General features: G+C 42.1%; 1 protein-coding gene across 2 annotated transcripts in view; it reads right to left on the bottom strand.

Annotated features, from left to right (window-relative positions):
• PEX7 (peroxisomal biogenesis factor 7) overlaps positions 1-20,065 on the bottom strand; it is a 103,013-nt gene that overhangs the window by 71,509 nt on the left and 11,439 nt on the right. For both annotated transcript variants that reach the window (XR_005217921.1, XM_037843421.1), the window contains exons 4-5: positions 13,619-13,696; positions 13,137-13,245 (exon numbers count right to left, since the gene is read on the bottom strand). Coding sequence is in view for 1 of the 2 variants with exons in the window: in XM_037843421.1 (XP_037699349.1) it covers positions 13,137-13,245; positions 13,619-13,696 (187 nt within the window). In the remaining variant the exon portion in view is untranslated. The remainder of the gene's footprint in view (positions 1-13,136; positions 13,246-13,618; positions 13,697-20,065) is intronic.

Below are 20,065 nucleotides of genomic sequence, written 5' to 3' on the forward strand. Positions count from 1 at the left end.
TCATATGTCATCTGGCTAAATTTAGCTGTTTTAGACAAGTTTATTCCTGGTTTCTTTGGAAGTTGCTTAAGAAAAGTATGACTTAAATTTGTTGGAGGTAAGAATATGTAGTGGCTAAGAGTTCCAGGACTTGGTTCTAATCTGGCTCAATCATGTGGTAGCTGTTGACCTTTGATCAAATTACTTAGCTTCCCTGATCCTCAGTTTCCTTACCTGTGATAAAATACCCATTTTATAAGGTTGAAAAGAGATAAGGTAGTGGGGGCTTAATACAGTGCCAGATATACAGTATACCCTCAATAAATGTTAAAAAAAAATACAAGAGAACATTATCATGATTATTAGAAGGAATTAAAAATAACAATAACAGCTAATGTTTATTGAGTGTATACTATGTGCCAGATGCTTTTTCACTCATTTTGTATGTATAACTTTTTAAAACATCACAACTATATGAAGTATAGTAATTTTTATGATATTTTACAAATGAGGAAACCAAGGCACATGAAGATGAAATAACTCACTCAAGAGAGTAAGTGGTGGAACTGGAACCCAAACCCAAACTCACACCTAGAACCAGAACTTGGAGCCAGATCCTGGGGGTCTGGCTCCCGGGTCGCTACCTCGCGAGCTGCTGGAGGCCAAGAGCCGGGCAGATGGTACTGGCTGATTCTTCAGGAATGACTGTCTTAATCCCTTAATATCTTTTCCTTTATATTGGGATATAACAATCTCACACAAGTGACATTTTACCATATATTCCCCTGAGGTTTTTTCCCAAAGGAAAGAAAGGAAACACCACAGATGAAGTTGGAATCCCTATTTCCAATGCCACTCCCACCCTCCCTGCCCAGGCGCCACCACTACAATGAATTTGGTAGGATCCTGTCAGTCCATGTCTTTATGGTACTTTTACTACATTTTTATGGAACCATAAATATGTACTATTGCTGGGGGTGGGATTCTTTTTAAATTTAAAAACATTATCTTGTGATTTTTAAAAAAGGCTGAAAACCACTGTGACAAATGATGAGCAGCACTAACGCCTTCGGCTCTAGCCAAGGATGGCAGGGATAAAAGGGGATGATGGAGTGGAGGGTACTGGATGGAAGCCGTGGTCAGGATCAGAGCTCCAAATACCTTCCGAGGCCCTGGTTACAATCACTGCCTGTGGTCTGGCCCCCAGGCTGTATATCTCACCTCAGAACTCCAAACAGCTTTGATAAAATGCTCTCACTTGCCTCTCCCGGCATTCAGCATATAAAGCAGATGTTCCGGTTTGCTAATGCACTTGTTATGCAAAATACCAGAAATGGATTGTCCAAGCTATGGCGTCAACAAGTATACCTTCACTGAAGGAAGGCCAATGGCATCCTGTTAGCTGGGAAGGGACGTGGCTGGCATCTGCTTATCTCGGGTTGCGTTCCAGCTCCTCTCTGTGTGTTCTTCAAAGTGTTCCTCTTGGCTGTAGCTGTGTCTGGACCTGTGTGGCTCTTTTTAAAGTATTCCAGTGATCCAATAATGACCCGCCCTGAATGGGTGGGGCAACACCGCCATGGAAATTATCCAATCAAAGGTCTCACCCACAATTGATTGAGTCACATCGCCATGGAAACACTGAACCAATAGGTTCCAACCTAATCAACACTAATACATCTGCCCCCATAAGATTGCATCAAAGAATATGGCTTTTTCTAGGGGACACAATATATACAGACTGGCACAGTGGATGTTCACTGTATGGTCTGTCCAGCAACACCCTGCTTCTAGGAGCAGCATCCTCTTCTCAGCTATGTGATTCTAGAAAGTCCTGGGGCTCAGCCCAGTTGACCAACCAGGGCCAGCTCCTAGCAGGCCAGTCATGGTACCTGAACACAGCAGGCAGGTCAAAGGTAGGTGCTTGGGATTTTTCTGAACTACAAATGAAAAAACAGCACTCCCTCTGTTTTGACAAAATTTACAAGTTACAAAATTCAGGAGCTGCTGGCGGCCACATGTCCCTCTTTGTGGAGAAAGCCAGCCTGCAGAGTCATGTCAACAAGCAAAGAAGAGTCCAACAGAGAAGAGTCCAGATGACAGAGGATGTGTTCTGGGCTACTCAGGCTTCCATTCGCCTTCCCTTTCCAGGGTCTGCTTTTCAGCAAACTTCACGAAAACCTAAGATAGTTCGAGTTCTATCACTTGCGAGCAAAGAGATCCCTTTTCATCATGGAGCGAGTGACCAGTATTCTCCTGCAGCATCAGTTGCTGAAAAGTCTGGCCCCAGAGAAAAACATCTGATTCAGCAAGAGGTTTCAACTAAAAGATATAAAATGTCTAAATGATGCATGCCAGTGTTCAAAAGTTTATATTTGATGCTACCCAGATGTGTCCATCATGGAACTCCATCAAGGTGTATATTTGAGATTACGCACTGGTTTGTATGTGTATTATAATTTGGTAGAAAATTAAACAAAACAACAACTACAAAGGGTGAGTGAATAGTTATCTTAAACCTCTCTGGCACAGTATTTTGGTTCAGCATCCTCATATTTAGGCAACATTAAAAAAAACAGACATGGCTTGGCTTGTCCCTTCTTGCAGTTAATTGAAGGGGCACAAAAACGTGGCGGCCTGCCTCTCAAGTGCTGCAAATCCACTACCCTGGCATCAGCTCCCATTTTTCAGGTCTGACACTCCATCCTACTGCTTTCTTTTCCAGGTAGGAGAGCAACCTCCAGCCAAATGATACTATGACTCACTAAACTCTTTTCACCGCCAGGAAATTCGTATTTCTGCCTTTTTTAAATCACATTTGCCAAACACTGGCCTCTCCTTGTCAGCCAGAGTTTCATCAGCCCTGGGATGGTGCCATGGACCCACCTGAATCGCCAGCTTCCCTTATCGCTTGCAGGCCTGCTGCTGGCGGGTGAACCCAAGGATTTAAATGCACAATGCAGAGTTGGAAGGGCTGGCTGCTCTATGTCTAACTTCAAACTGCAGCAGGTAAGAGGAGGGTGGGCAAGGAGGAAGGGAGGAAACAGAGAGTCTTGAAACTGTGAACTGAACTGAGTGGCAAAAGGAAGGAGACAGGGCCCAAATTAATTTAATTGAATTGAAATGCCAGATGCCTCTTAGCTGTAACACGACTTTTCCTGGTAGTAGCATGAGGTTAATTTTCACTGCTGGACCCTACACATTCAGGCAAGGCTACGACATCTATGCAATTATTTGGAGTCTGTAATAGCAGTAATCTAGTTTTCATGGTTCAAAAGAAAGTTTGCTTCCTATTAATCCTCTTTAAATAAACAGCTCAAATGTTATTTCCTTCTATCTCATATGATTTAGAAATATGAATTCTGTGCTAATTCAACTATCATGAACTAGATAAAAGGCAATGTCCTTGGAGAACTCTGCTATGGAAGCTAGACCTAGAGTTCTACAAACTCCCCTTCTTGGGGCTCTGTCTTAATAAAACTAATGATCACAAATTTGGTTCCAGATTTGCAGGTACCATAGAACCTTGAAGATTCTTGGAGTAACCTAAATGCTATATTCTTATACATTATTTTAGAATATATAAGGTTATATAGCTGAATGCTATAATTAAATGTGTTGGTAGCCTACATATATGCCACAAGATCGGATCAGACATAAAAATACATCTTGAATGCCTATTTTATCACTTTGGGTTCCATAATTACAAATTTTGCAGAATAAGGTGATTTTTACACATTGTTTGTAGTATTTTTTACTGCAAGTTCTTGTCAGCAAGAAGTCAAAGCAAGAAAATTAATTTTTAAAGACAACTCACTGGCAGAACTGAGAAAAAACTAAGGAATTCTAAAACTGAAGAAACCATTTCCTCTCTGAATTCAACACTGAAACCGTTCTATGGGTTTTTCTCTAAAAGAGACGAGTATATTCCTGTGAAAACAAACATGTAATCCCCATTACATCAACAGAAATAAGCAAATGATTCGGCATCTCAAACAGAGCTCTGCCAGAGACTAACACTGGGCTGATGCCTAGATTAAGCTGGGAGGTAGGAAGAGGATGGAACCCAGAATTCTGTGTTTTTTTAAGCTCCCCCAATGATTCTGAGGACTTGCCAGGTTCTGAATCCCTGGATTGGTATGTTATTTGACAACCAGTCAATCCAGAGTTCACGCGGAGCGAGTCGCTTTCAGACTCCGGACGTGGTTCTCAGACAAGCCCTGGCTGTTCATTCTCCCAGCAAGTGGGCCTGCTGGAAGGGCCACTCAGATGGTTCTCAGATAGGCTCTGTTCTCTCCCACAGCCCTCTGCCCCCACACCTTACCTCTCCACTTAGCTTCATCAGTGTCAATACCACTTTCTCAGGGGAGCTGCCCCAACCAGCTCAGGAATCCTCTTGTCTGTTTCTGCTGAATTTGTGTCGATAACCACAGGGAACATCTCCAGAGCCCTTACCGAGTGCTCACCCCGTGTAAGCCCTTGGCATGCACCGACTCATGTCACCCTCCCCAGACTTCAACTTTAGAAATGCGGAACGAAGAGACAGAGGTTAAACAGTATGCCCAAAGTCACAGCAAGTTAGTGGGGAGGCCGGAATTTGAAGCCGGACAGTCCAGTCATGGCGTCCACACACACCCCTAACCACCGTGCCATATGCCCCTCACTCCTGAGACCTTCACATCCTGACGATGCTTCTCGTTTTCTTTTCAGTGCCTCTCTTGCCAACTGGCCTGGAAGCCTATGAGGGCAGAAATTCCATTTTCTTCCTCACCGTATTTTAGTTCCCAGCACATGGTAGACAGTCAATAATTATCTGGCTGACTTGCTGACAGTGCCCCTTACCACAATCAAAATTATTAGATATGTTCAAAAAATTCTCTTAAGATGGTTATGCCCATTTATTATACAATAGCAATCAAAAACACTGTAGTGTTTCACCGTGTAAGGCACTTATTTGGCTACATGTGCCCTCCAGAAAAATGTATGAAAACAAGTCAAACTAAGAAGTCCATCTGCTTACCAATGAACATACACAATTGGTAAGCAAAGTTTCTTGTCTCCCTGCAAGCAGTTAGGCACAACGAGAGATTGAGAGCATACCCCAATGTTTTACTATACCAGAATCCCTTCCGATATTTTTGCAGTAACAGCGAAAACTTTAAATCCTCTCAACTTTATTAAGCAGGCTAATAATATGAAAATCACGAGAGACTATTTCAAGAAAATGGCAAATGTTTGCCAAATCAACTTTCTATAGTTTCCAAAATCATAAAAGGTGGCAGAAAATGGCTTTACTGCAAGCAAATACAAAGGAAAATTTTTTAAAGGTTTTATTTTTTTAAAAGAACATATTTTACAGCTTATTGGTCCAATGCTTGATTTTCTTCTAGTCCCCTCTGATTTATTTTAAGCCTTGGACATGTGACCGCTTTCTGAGTCTTGGCCCCCGTGCTGGTTTGAATGTATTATGTCCCCCAAAATGCCATTATCTTTGATGCAATGTTTTTGGGGCAGACGTATTAGTGTTGATTAGATTGGAATTCTTTGGGTGCTTTCATGGAGATGTGACTCAATCAACTGTGAGTGAAATGTTTGATTGGATATTTTCCATGGAGGTGTTACCCCACCCATTCAGGGTGGATGTTAATTGGATCACTGGAGTTCTATAAAGGAGTTCACAGACAAGGATCTCAGAGTGACCAAAGCGACATTTTGGAGAGGAGCTGCAGCTAAGAGAGGACAAAACACCCCAAGAGCAACACTTTGGAGAATGCCATTTTGAAACACAACCTGGGAGTAAGCGAATGCCAGCCATGTGCCTTCCCAGCTAACAGAGGTTTACAGATGCCATTGGCCATCCTCCAGTGAAGGTACCCAATTGTTGATGCCTTACCTTGGATACTTTATGGCCTTAAGATTGTAACTCTGTAACCAAATAAATCCCCGTTATAAAAGCCAATCCATTTCTGGTGTTTTGCAAAAGGGCAGCATTAGCAAACCAGAACAGCCCTCAAGAATCCACTCACCTAATTCCACCCAATCAGCACCCACTCTTTGCACTCTCAGTGTACGCTCTTTGGTACCACCTGCTCCCCTTTCCATTCCCACCTGCAGGGACCGAGCCAAGCCTCAGCCAATCAGCACACTGCACCTCCCTCCCCAGGCACAGTATTTAGCTCAGGAACATACACATGGACCATCAAAGCCAATGAGAAAAAAGGAAAGTCTCCCAGATTTCTGAGAGGGAACCTCTCACTGTTTCTCACTTGGCAGAAACCAGAATGGACGTAGGGGCCAGAGCCACTGCCTCCATCTTGCTATCACGGGGTACCTGCCACTGAAACCAGCACCACACAGGAGAGAACAAGGGGGCCGGCCAGGGCATCCCCTGAGCCCTGCATCCAGCCTTGCCTACAAAGCCAGGCCCTCTCTGGATCTCTCTGCTGGTTCACATGTGAGCAACTCAATGATCTTCCTCCTTCAGGCAGTCTGGGTCTGGATTTCTTTCATGGTCCAACAAAGTCCTGCCTGATAGGACCACTTTTGTATTCATTTCTAATATGACACATGAAGGTAAGGTCATTGAACAGATGTTCCCTTCTATGAAACATAATGGCCATTCTGTTGATGTGAGGTTGTTTATATATACTACCTATGTACACTGCACAGAGTTTAAAAAGCTAAAGCTTATGATTAACACTAACTCTCTGTACACAACTCATTATATTGTGCTATTCAGTCTCATACACGGACTCTTCCACAGGCAATATCCAGAGTCAACACTGTGTATACCACACCACACAAAGGCCAGGTAAAAGCAAGAGGTGTGGGTGCCTCGCACCAAACAGTGGGCTGTGCACACGGCTCTCCCTATATTTGTTCATGTTTTGTCACGATGAGACTTTTCATTTGGTCACTGATGTAAAAAGACAATGATCAAAAATAAAGGAAGACAATTTTAGAAACTTAAAATTGTAAATTAACAAAATCACATAAAATACTAAGGTAAAGGAATTTTTTAAAAACCTATCAGTATTTCAGGGAGTTTTACTCACTAACATTTTTCTAAATAGGTACAGTTATATTCAGTGACTCTGCTACACTGCAAATGTTACCAAATAGAGCTCCAAGAAGTCATGTCTTCGCTTTTTCACTAGAAGAGAAGCACATTTCAGTTCATTTGGAAGGTGGATCTAACTTAATACCACTGACCCCACCCAGGATCTGAAATGAGGCCTTTGAAACTGTAGGACAACACTGCCCTAAGAAAATCGTGCTAAGGATGCTAATCTAATTCACACCCTTACGAGAACTTTAATTCAACTTGGACTAATAGTCTCTGTGGTAGAGCTCTTCACCAACTACCATCAAGTTATCAGCATTTAAGCTGTAACCAAGCAAGTACTTCCATACTGAACTGTGGCCTTCCTTCCAGAGTTGATCACTAACAGCATGAAACTTATTAGCATTTACACTAAAGTAAAAGCATAAAAGACTACTAACCCAAGTTGATATACAGGTTAAAGGGTTAATTAATTTAAATTAAGCATATTAATACTGCGATCATTTACCTACTACATACCCAGCCTTACGATTCACTGTGCCATAGAAAGAGAAGAGGAAGAAGATCCAGGCTTGGGAAGGGAAATATGACAAGGAAAAAGATACTATTGGTCCCATCCTGAAAGACTTGATATTTTGGAAAAGATTTAATTCAGATTATAGACAAAAAACTATGACTTAAGACAATTTGGGATTTTTAAAATAATAGTAACAGTTTTATAAGTTGCCAGAGAGCACTGCTCTTCATTCTAGAAAACAATGCTGTTAATTTTATTCAGAGAACAAAGTACTTCTTGAACTAATTGTGTTTTTACACAAAAGTTACTACTATTCACTATTATCTTAGGATCTCAAAAAATTGCTTAATCTAAATGGATATATCTGTACACAATTTGCCTGAAGGTTTCCTTTGCTGAGTGTCTCTGAGCTAATTATATTTCCAGAATTCAAAGACATTTGGTCATTTTTAATTTTTAGAAGTAAAAATAACAATAAAATAAATCAAAAGGATTTCTGTGACATTATATTACCTACAGAAAGCTACTAGAGAGAACGCAACAACTTTGGGCACTAACATAGTTTATCAACAAGAAAGGAACAATTATCTCTCTTTGGATGTTGGGTAATTAAATGAGAAGACAGTACCAGAGCAGCCACCTGAAATGCTTCTTATTGAATGAGAAATTTGCACAATTAAGAATATAGGAGATGACCCAAATTAACCCGTAAATTTAATGCAGTCCCAATTAAAATTCCAGTAGAATTTTTTGAACTCTTCAAAATTACAACATTAATCTGGAAAAAATAAACAATGAATAACTGCCAAAAAGTGGATGAAACCAAAGAGCAGTAAAAGGAGGCTTGGCTACCAGAAACTGAAATGTATTATAAAGCAACTGCAATTAATCAATGTACATGTATGGAGGGAAACAAATGAACGGATCAAAGCAGAAAGCCTCAGAAACAGACCCAAATATAATATGATAAAGGTGATATTCCCCAAGATACAATTATTTGATTAAAAAATGTGAAGTGTTTACATGGGGCCTGGCATAGTAAAACCTTCAGTAAATGAAAGTTATCTTCACTATTCTTATTATTTCAAATCAGTGAGAAAAGGAATAGCTAATTTAACAAAGGCATCACAACAACTGATAGGCCACTGGCGGGGCTGGGGGTGGGAGGAGAGGTTACAGCTCTATCTCATTTCTTACTCCAAAATAAATTCCTGATAAATCCAATATTAAGTTTAAAACATAGAACTATAAAGGTACTAGAAGAAATTTAGGGGAATATTTGTATAATTTTGGAATAGACAGAACTGTCTAACATAAAAAACTGCATCATGCTGCTGTTTCACCCTTTTCTAACTTTCTACTGGTGCCTTTGAGTCATCATTTAAACATTTAGTTTCTTTCAATTAAATAAACACAACCTCCCTCCATGCTACCTCTTCCTCCAGCTATTGTCTTCTCTCCTCTCCTCAACAACCAAACTCTGCAAAGTGCTGCGATTTCTTTATTGCAGTTATTCTCTGTCGCAATTATTCTTTAGAGCCCCGAGGCAAACACTTTCTGGAAGGGGCCAGATAGCAAATATTTTTGGTTCTGTGGGGCAGTGGATCTCTGTAACAGCTTCTCAACCCCACCACAATAGTGTGAAAGCACCACACGCAATTTGTAAATCAATAGGCAGGGGCCGTGTTGGTGGAAGGCAGTGGTCTGCCCTCTGTTTAGTTTGCTCTACTCCAAGCTTCTCCTGTTGAGTCTTTCCAGGGTGTTCCGAGTTTCTGCAATGGTGTAAGTTATCACTGCTGAGTCAACCATGTGAATTTATTTTTAAGGTCAGATCGCTCATCTCAGCTCCAAACTGCTCATCTGACATACCCACGAGCTTGTTTCACAGGCTCCAGTGAGTTCTAAGACAAAGCTCAAGCCCTTGTCTTTCAAACCTATTTCTTATCTGAGTTATGGCTTCACCATCCATGAATTTGTCCTTGCTAGGAACCTGGAAGTTACCCTCTACTTGTACCTCTCTTGCATCTTCCACAATCACCTCTAAATTTAGCGCATACCCACCTGCTCTGCTCCATCCCCTCTGCCACCACCCTCCTCCACACCATCCCCACTTCTATACTGACTGGTGGCCCTGCATCCATTCCTGCTCCTCTCCGAGTGATCGTCTACACCATGCTGGAGTGAGCTTCTTCAAGCCCAATTATCTTCATCCTCTTGCTTGACGCTCTTCGATGCCTCACCACTGTTCACAGGAGGAAGTCCAAAATCTTGAACCCAAACTAAAAGGTGTGATTTTGACCTCCTGCTTGCCACCCCAGCCTCATTTTTAACCACTCTTTCCCTCCCAAAACATCCCGTCTGGACTCTCTCAGCATCTCAAATGCACTAGGTTCTACCTTGGGAACTCCCTTTTCCTTCTGCCTAGATGTCCTCCCTCTCTTTGCCTCCCACGGCCTCCCATGTTTCACCTCACCACCCCCTTATTCACCTGAAATGAGAGCCAAAGGCCCAAAAAGTGAAGAATCGATATGTTTTAACTACCAAAAATTTACAATATTTATACATTAAGAAATAAAATAAAAAGGTTAAAAGACAACCAAAAACTGGAAAAACATTGCAAAATATGTGCAAGAGACAGAAGACTTGTACTTAAACGTGAGATGAGCTCACAGATCAAAAGGAAACACAACAACCACCACAACCACCACACCCAGGGCTCAGTAAACCAATGGGCCAAAGACACAAGCGCGAGCCTCCCAGAGAGCCATTGCCCCCTAGAAGGGCTCCGGTCTCCCAAGGACGCGGATGTGCCAGTCCAACCACCTGGTGCCACTCCCCAGCCATCGGGCTGGCCACACCCAGAGGCTGAGAAGGGGCATCTGCTCACCACCTCAGACTGTTGTCTTTAACCCATAAAGGGTAATACACTAGACTAGTTTGCAAAATCATTTTAGAATTTTAAGTAAATTAGAAAGTAACTTAAAATTTACAAAGCTGTAAAACCACTGCTGCTCATAAAACCCAAATGAGAATCCTCAGCGTCAGACGGACGACTGTATTTGTGTATGCATTCCCAAGGGAGCTCATTTGCTGGCTCCTCGCATCGAACACCTGAGCAGATACTGGTTCCTCCTTCTGACCACGTCCAATGAGACGGCAGGAAAAGGGCTCCAGGGAGACCTTGGCCTGGCCAAGGCCAACCAAGTCATTCACCTTGCTTTATCTCTGCATTTTTAAAAGCTTTCATGGCACATAGTACACTGCACAAAATTATCTAAAAGAAAAACGAAGTACCAGAAATTTTAAATATGTATTAAAAAGTCTGAGCTTTTAGAAAAGAAGCCTTATTCAGACAACTCTTTAGCCAAGTGTTGACTTGTGGGAGACCGAATAAAAGAAATTGCTGTACCTCTTTTTCTATTTTAAACTTGTTTTAATTTCATAAATTTAAACAGAGAATTCAACAAAATTTTCTCCATCCAGTCCATTCGAAAGTATGGGCTAAGAACCACCCTATTCCTGAACGGTTGTAGGATTCAGTCAATTCAGCTACAACACTGGATTGAAGCTACCAAGAAACCTCCACAATGAATAACTATTTTTTAAAAACATTCTTCTTAGTGGAGAAAAAGAATTTGCAACAAGAGTTTTTCCAACTCACAATTTCAAAGTTATTTTTCCTGTGGGATTTCAGCAACAGAGGGGTTTTATAGCTATAAGCCTGTAATTATAAAGCCAAATATCATTAAGCAAATTAGCCTTTAAGGATATCCAATTTTTTCTCAAGGACAGCCCCCATTAATATTTTTAGTTTATTATACTATATATTGTGGAATGGGATAAGAATTTTTCTGGAGGAAAACAAGAAAATATTAGCAGTGGTTATCTCAGAGGGAAACAGGGTGGCATGTTTCTGTGTGGTTTGAATTTCCTGACTATATATATGGTCAGAATAGGGATTATCTGGGATACCATTTTGTTTTTTTTTAAATAAATTTATGTATCTTTTTTAAGGTTATAAAAGAAGCAAAAAATAAGGAATGATGATCTTATTATGAGTAATTAGCACATGTTACGCAGTCTTGTAACTGTTACTCCATCTTAGCAATCTTAGTTCTGACCAACAGACCAAGGATAAAGCCGCCTAAGCAAAGCAATTCCATGGCTAGCAAAGGAGATAGGCTGGTTCCCAATTCTGAAGGGTTTATAACCTGTGGTCGCCTAATCTGAACTGTATTCATTCATTCATAGCTGAGTTCTACCTAATTTACAGTATGAAAAGCCATGCTACAGCAGATAATACAGTATCACTCATTAAGAAGTAACAATCCATATTCACAACCACAGGAACTGTAACTCCAAATGCCATTCCAAAGGAGAGCTTCCCACCGCTGAGAACAGCCTGAACATGTGGGCAAGGGCAGGGGAAGCACTGACCCCAGAAAGGGCCTCATTATGCAACTGTTTCACATGAAGTCAGGGAACAGAGGAGACTGGCTGGCGTGCCGGAAGGAAGGCTGATGGATGAAAGCAGGGCATCTAGGAGGGCAGAGCCTCTGGGTGTGGAAGCAGAGGAAACGGTGCAGTGCCCCAGAGCAGCCAGCTGCCAGGGCAGGTCGGGGCAGCCCCTAGATGACCACTGGCAGGTGGAGCTCTGCAACGACAGGCGAGGTTTTTCCGCAACTTACTTACAATTGATTTCAGAGCAGCAATGGCTTTCTATCTTTGTAAATCTTAATTAATTCAAATTCTGATTTAACTTAAAATTGTAAAATGATTTTGCAAAGTAGTCTCGAGCATTACACTTAAAAGGTTAAATTGTTACATTGTTGTAATCTGAGATGGTTAACAAATGTCTCTCCTCAGTCCTTCAGGGTCACCAATCTGATGAATGAAGAATGATATCTACTTGTTAGTTGGATTGACATGCCTTATATGACTTATAAATCAGCCAAACCAAATTTGGAAATTTTTATAGAATGCAATTATTAAATTTCTATAAAATGGTCTTCCTCTGCAAAAATAACAGAGACACATAAATATAAGTGTCTGTTTTGCCACAGAGTTGCTGGCATGAATCAAAAACAAATAGTCAGATAAAAGACCGTACCCCAAACATGCTTGCTGTGGCTCAGAGGCCGTGAATTAAAGAGAACATCCCTGAGAAGGCAGGTGAGCCTCACGGGAAGGAAGTTAACTGCCAGGCAGACGTCATGCATGCTCCCACGAGTGGGGTGGCACTGACCCCATCTCACTAGAAGGAAACTCGGGGTCCCCTGGCCTAGGTGAAGAGACAGTACTCAGACTCCAGTGAGTCCAAGGCCAAACCCCTGGCTTGCTCCTGTCTTTTCACCTCACCAGAAGCAAACATGGCAAGTTGGATGGTTAGAATCAGTGAAAGGTAATGCAGTCCTGAGCTAACTCTTAAGAGGGTGGTAAAGAGTGAAGCAGTCTGAAGCGCACAGAGGAAGAGTGCTGCGGGCCTGCCTCCCTCCAACCCCAAGGCTCACAGAGCCACCTGCTGGGCATGCAGGCAAAGTCACCACAAATGCAGCTTCTGCTAAATAGTGAAGTATTTACCTGAGGCTGAAGCAAAGCAACCAGGGATGTGGGGAGACCAGATTGTGCTATAAATGACACTTTCATGGCCTCTAAAAGTGCACAGTGACTTTCCAACCATTGGATCCCACTACAAGTAAACAAATAATTCAGTTACTAAACAGAGGTCAGTTCAAATATATGCTTTTATATAGGCAATATATACAACATAATATACACATGATCTGTGCAATCATATCTCAAAGATTTTGTGAAATTCTATTTTTATATAAACCAAGACATTATTTAAGGGTCCCAGGTAATCAATGCTGAGCTAATTATTAGGTTATAGCCAAAAGGTTAGAAATTCTGAAATTCTAATAAGTGCTTTAATGCATAGTTTTGAAAAGAAAATTAGCTGTCCTATTGAAAAGCTACAGAACTATGTTTTGGAAAAGAAAATAATTCAATGCAAGCTTTGGGGAAGGGAGTATTTGTTTGTAAATACGGTAATGCTGACATACCAGTTTGATGGTTTGATCCCATGAACCAGACACCACAAGCTGTTCACCTCTTGTTTGGCTCCAATCAACACTATAAACCTAAAAATATTTTAAAGTGTCATTTAGAAAGCAAAAGAGCATAGGTTTAAGATTATATTCTATTATCTCTTTATAACAGTCATAGCCAGTTAGAACAACCCATTTATTTCCCTGAAACATCAAACAATGTCCTATAAACCTCAACATGGTGTCTGGAAACGGAAAGTTCGTCTTCTCCACATTTCCAGGCCAATTCCTTACAGATAAGACTCCATTCTACTTCAACAGAATTCTATAGACTCTTGCAAAACCTTCTTCACTAAAATTACACATATTTTTAAATCTACCAACAAATCACTGTTTGCAGCACCTTGAAGAAATGTCAAAGCAGATTAGAAAGTTGGTCATCTAAAAGCTTGCTGGGTCAGAGTTTATCAGAAAGCATTAAAATTCAATTACATCTGTATCTGGCCCTTCTTAGAAAAAGCTTATAGGAACCAGGCGATCGTTTCAGATCTCTTGGTAAACAACTTCGGTTATCCCATGCTGCTACTCTAGTCCGCGCATCACAGCTTACAGTGAACTATCAGAAAAATTATGAGACATTTTCTCATTTTGTCATTTTATAGAACAGATCATATACAGATCAATCCTGTTAGCTCGGCTCAACAAAAATGTTTGCGTGATTACACCTGGGAAAGTGGACCTGATGTGGGCCTGAGTCCATGTCATTAAATGTCATCAGGTGCCCAGTTCCTTTGAGCACCGTATCTACATGGGCAGAATGTAGGCCCCTGGGGACTGTTGTGGCTGGGGTGTGGGTTCCTCGCTCTCTGCTGCCCAGAGCTCTGCTGAGACACGTTGGAGCCCGGGGTGGGGGAAGGGGGGTAGCCAGTAACACTGATACTGTCTACATTCACATTTTGATATTTTGTTCATCTTGGATTTTTTGCAGTAATTTTGTTTTTTTTTAAATATTGCCTTTAAAGGATATTTATCTTCATTAGTGACTTTTGTCTTGGTCCTGCAGCTGCCCCAATTCATGAAAAGAAAATAGACAAGAGCCCTTGGAACACTCCAGAACCACAGTCCGTTGGCTGGCACCAGAGAGCAGCTCAGGAACCCCAGGAGGGGCAGCCAAACCCAGGGCACGGCTATAGCGTTTGACAGATAGAGATGAAAGACAGGTTTGGAAGCAATCACTGAAGACCCCAAATCCTCCAGGCCAGGGCTCAGCAAACTACCCTAAAAGGCCATATGGTAAATATTTTAGGCTTTTCAGACCATACAGTCTCTGACACAACCACTCAACTCAGCCCTCGTAGGGCACGAAGGCACAGCAGACGATGCTTGGTGTGTCCATATGGCTGTGTTCCAATAAAACTTTATTTACAAAAACAGGGACCAGGAGTCTAGCACCTGCTCTAGGCTGATGTGAACAGTCAAAAATGACGATGACAACAAGAACAGGCAATCGTCACTGAGCATGTCCTGCGTGCCAGGCGTCGTCACAAGCACTCTGCATCTTTTCTCTCATTCCATCTTCACTTCTCTATGGTGGGCACAGTGCTGAGGCTCACAGGTCAGCAACCTGTCCAAGCTCCCAGAGCTGGCAAGTTGAGAGCTGAGATTTGAACCCAGGCAGCTTGATGGCTGCATGTAGTAGACAGGCTGTCTCTAGAGCACGCTGCTCGAGGCCACTGTTGACTTGGAACTTCACGGGGGCCTCGGGCCATGCAGCAAGGAGACAAAGCCCTGCCCTTGCTGGGCTCCCCCTTCACTGGAGCAACATGTAGCACTGATGGACCCAGCTCTATTTCCATGAATTATCCATATCAGGGAATGTAAAGCACCTGCTCACTTGGTAAACTCCTGCCCCAGTGCCTCCTTCACGAAATAAGCCTCCCCCAACCCCCTCCAAGAGCTGGCGGCTTTCTTCCGAGCCTTCCAGAGTATCTTTAACCCAATTCTCATTCAGCACTTATGGTTTACCAAAATTAATGGTAAATAACTGCCATGTCTGCAAGATTTGGAGATCCCTCATGTGGCAGACTGAATTCTGTACCCCAACAAACACATGTTCTTAATCTTAGTCTGCATCCCTGGGGGTGTGACCCCAAGGTAAAAAGGACCCTTTGAAGAGGTTATTTTTAGTTAAGGTGTGGCCAACTGAACCAGGGTGGGCTTTAACCCAGATTACTGGAGGTCTCACAAAAAGAACTCGGAAGTCATGGAAGCAGGAAATGAGAAGGCATCGCCATGATGGGAGGCAGAAATACAAGCCAAGGAACCCCAAGGATGGCCAGCAGCCAGCGCCACAGCCCTGCATTCTGCAGGGGAAAAACGAGCCCTGCCCATAGCTTGGATTTAGACTTCTTCTAGCCTCAAAACCATGAGCTAATAAATTCCTGTTGCTGAAGCACCCACTGTGTGCATGTGTCATAGCACCAGGCACCTAGGGCACCACACAAGCAACACATCTCGTATCCTCACATTATCGCAGGCACTCAAAAAGTTTAATCAATCGATTTATCTTCCCAACCTGCATCACTGCTGAGTAGGTACAGAGAGCTACTGACTTCATTTTGGAAAAGAACTGAATACAAATTTTAAAAAATAACATATAGCTCAGGTATAAAAATGTAGCTTATGAGGGGTGACAATGGGATTGGGAAAGCCATAAGGACCACACTCCCCTTTGTCTAGTTTATGGATGGATAAGTAGAAAAATAGGGGAAGGAAACAAACAAACAAACAAACAAACAAACAGACAAAGGTACCCAGTGTTCTTTTTTACTTCAATTGTTCTTTTTCATTTTAATTATTATGCTTGTTATTTTTGTGTGTGTGCTAATGAAGGTGTCAGGGATTGATTTAGGTGATGAATGTACAACTATGTAATGGTACTGTGAACAATCAAATGTACAATTTGTTTTGTATGACTGCATGGTATGTGAATATATCTCAATAAAATGAAGATTAAAAAAAAATTTTTTTAAATAACATATAGCTCAGGTTCCACTGCCTCCACACGCTTCCAGTGTGAAACAAAAATCAAAATCTTATGACTTCTCCCTTTTTAAGACCGAGTGAGCCTCCATCCGTTCAGAGAACCCCACCCTACTGAGAGGAAGGATGGCAGGTAAGGACTGAGCTGATGATACCTGTTACACCACGAAGTGGCAAATGTTAGGGTTCTAGGACAACACCAAGCACAGGACACACGTGGGGCTGAGGTTAAAATGGGACAGTGGGGGAGGAAATATAGGCGGCTGATCAGTAAGTATTTAATTTGTTCTACTATGTTTAAAAGATTAGGACATGGGAAAGTAATGGTACAAGCCAATGAAATGGTATTTATAAAAATCCTATAAACATTAAGTACAAAAGGGGAGCTGGGACCGGAGCCTCGGCATGATGCCCAGAAGACAAGGGTTCAAGGAGGGCCTTGAAAGGAGGCTGAAGTGTCAACAGGCAGGAAACAGTGAGCAGAAACTCCCCAAAGACATAAGTGGAGCTGTGCAGCCACCCTGGGGAGAGGAAGAGTAAACACTGCCAGGCACCACCGGGGCCTGGGGACTGTCAGCGAGGGTGGCACTGGCAAAACTGAAAGACTGGAGGAAGGAAGGTAACGTCTAACTTTAGACATACTGAGTTTGGGGTGACAGCAAGGCAGCCGAGTGGAAATGCCTCACAGGAACAGGGATTGGGGTTAATCTGAAGCTTGGACCAAGTTCACAGCCAGAGAGATGCTGGGGAGAGAGCAGAAAAGGGGTAGCTGGATTCCATTATCCCAGCCTCGGGTCAGTGCACGAATATAGTCAACACATAGTTGGTAAGAACCTACTATGTGCAAGACATGGGAATGCAATGTTAGCAAGGTCCCAGGCCCTGTGGACCTTATCTTCTGGCAGGGGAAAATATGCTGCAATAAAAAAACCTTCAGATTGTAATTTTAAAAATATACAAAGAAACATAAAGCCAGGTAAGGGGACTAGGAGACAATGGCAAGGGCAGGGGGCCACTTTTTGACAGCAGGGTCAGGGAAGACGGCTCTGAACAGAGACCTAAACACCCTGGAAGAGAAAACTCCACCGATTCAAGAGGAAAGGTTTCAGGTAGGGTGACCAAGTAAAGACCTGGGAAGCAGGGAATAAAAATACCATGTTTGGGGAAGGCAACATCCTTCCAACCGCTCTCTCCATCCATTATCCACACCGCATAAAGAATAATCTTTGTAAAATACAAACTGATGTCACTCTCCTGTACAAAGCCCTTTGGTGGTTTCACTCTATGTGGCTCCCGTAATTTATCAACATTATGTGAGATTCATCCATGTTGATGTTTATTACCCAAAGGTCAAAATCATGCAAAACTATGCTGTGTTGTTTAGGGATGCAGGCATATGAAGTAAAACTAAAAAGAAAATATAAGCACAAAATTCAGGACAGTAGTTACTCCACAAGGAGGGAGGGAGGGAACTAGGAGGGGAACAGAAGGGAGAGGGGAAAAAAACACCAAAAGGAGTAACCAGGGGACTCCAACGGCACAGGCTAGGATTTCTTTCTTAAGCTGATATTATTTCTACACCTTATGTTATGCATGTATGAAATATTTCATGGTGAATTTTTTAAAACCTCCAGTGTCTTTCCACTGATGTGAGTCAGCCCCACCATCAGCACCCTGACTGCCCCTCGCCCTTCAAGGGGACACTGTCCTCTGCCTCCACTGCTGTCCCTCTGCCCAACCCCCACCCGAACAGGTCATTCCTGTGCTCCCGTCAGACTCCAGGACGCTCCCCTGCCCCAGCCAAGAACCTCCCCTCTGGTGGCCCTCCGTACACTCCCAGCCCTTACCAAATCATAAACCAGACAACCAGCAGCCCAAAGCCGCTCACTGCCTAGCAGGACAAGGACACCTGACCCGTGCATCTTCCCAGCCAGGCCCAGTACAGTAACTTGCAAACAGTAGAGTAATAAAAATGTTTGGAATGAATGAAAGGATGAATGGACAGAGAAACCAACCTGAATGGAGGCATATTTCCATGGGGATCTACTCTTCTCTCTCCCCTACTCCCAATTTCCCCCCTACTCCTACTTGGCAGTGGACATGGCAAAGGGTCTGATTAAACACAAAAAGGAAGAGAGAGGTGGAGTCCCTGATCCTTATGTTTTAAAAGTAGGTTCTCTAAAGGCCTGTCTTCTGAAATTACACTTGGCAGTGGAAAAGAAAATTAATGGGGAAAATGCAAAGAAGCAAAAAAACTAACACTGAACACTGTTTTGTGCTGCTTTATGAAATCCGAAACTTATCAAAACCATAGTATGAGAGGACCAATTTTATTACTGAAACCAATTCCCAAAGAACTCATTTTTAATCTACTGTAAAGTGTTGCCCTTTTTAAGTTGGTCTATTTAATTAAGAATCATCAAATAAAACTATGTCCAGAATTTTCATGCTTATCTGTATCAACACAAAGGAAAGGGACACTGACTTTTAATTACTAAGTGATTAGAAAAGGCTGTGCATTTCGTTTAATGTGAAATTTATATTTTTTAAAACTTTCCATTGTGGGCACTTTAAACATGCATTAAAGTCGAGAGGAAAGTTTAATAAATCCTATGTGCCCCCAACACATCAGCAGTTCTCAGCATTTTGCCCATCTTGTTTCATCTGTTCCCCGGATGGATGGTTGACTGGCGACTGGATTTTAACATCAGACTGCTTCACTCATAAATCAGTCAGCAGCTCTCTAACAGAAAAGGAGGTTCTGCTTTTTTACATACCTAATGAGATTAATGGCAGTTCCTTAATATCACCTAATACTCAGTCCATAACCTGACAGTCTCAAGTGTGTCCTTTCACAGTTGGTGTCTCTGAATCAGGATTTGGCTATTACATCTTGTAAGCCTCTTCTAATCCAGGACACTGCCTCTCCTGACCTCGCTTATTCTGCACCCTCCTCTGGGTACCATTTATTGGTTGAAGAAACCAAGTTATCAGTGTGATACTGTGACCTACGGTCTGGCTTTGGTTGACTGTTTTCTCTTGGTGATGGTTAACTTTTCCTCTACCCTTCTTAGCTGCCCTTAAATTAGAAACTAGATCTAGAGGCTTCATCAGATACACAATTTTGTTTTAGTTTCCTATTGTATTAGGAGGTGTATAATTTCTGGTTGACCCACTTTTAGAGATCTTGACTGTTCAGAGGATGTATCAGTCTTAAGTTAATGGTTTAGCATCCACTGATGATCTGTGCCTACAGTCATTAATTCACTAGGCATGACTAAAAGGTGATTTTCTAGTTTCGTCCTTCTTTCTGCATTTATTAGCTGGAATTCTTTTGTAAAGAAGTTTCCTTCTCAACTATGCAATTATCCCACAATAAAATTCATATGGGAGAGGCAGGATAAAGGCCTTCATTCTTTA

This window comes from Choloepus didactylus, chromosome 7, assembly GCF_015220235.1.
Source record: "Choloepus didactylus isolate mChoDid1 chromosome 7, mChoDid1.pri, whole genome shotgun sequence".
Classification (NCBI taxonomy): domain Eukaryota; kingdom Metazoa; phylum Chordata; class Mammalia; order Pilosa; family Megalonychidae; genus Choloepus; species Choloepus didactylus.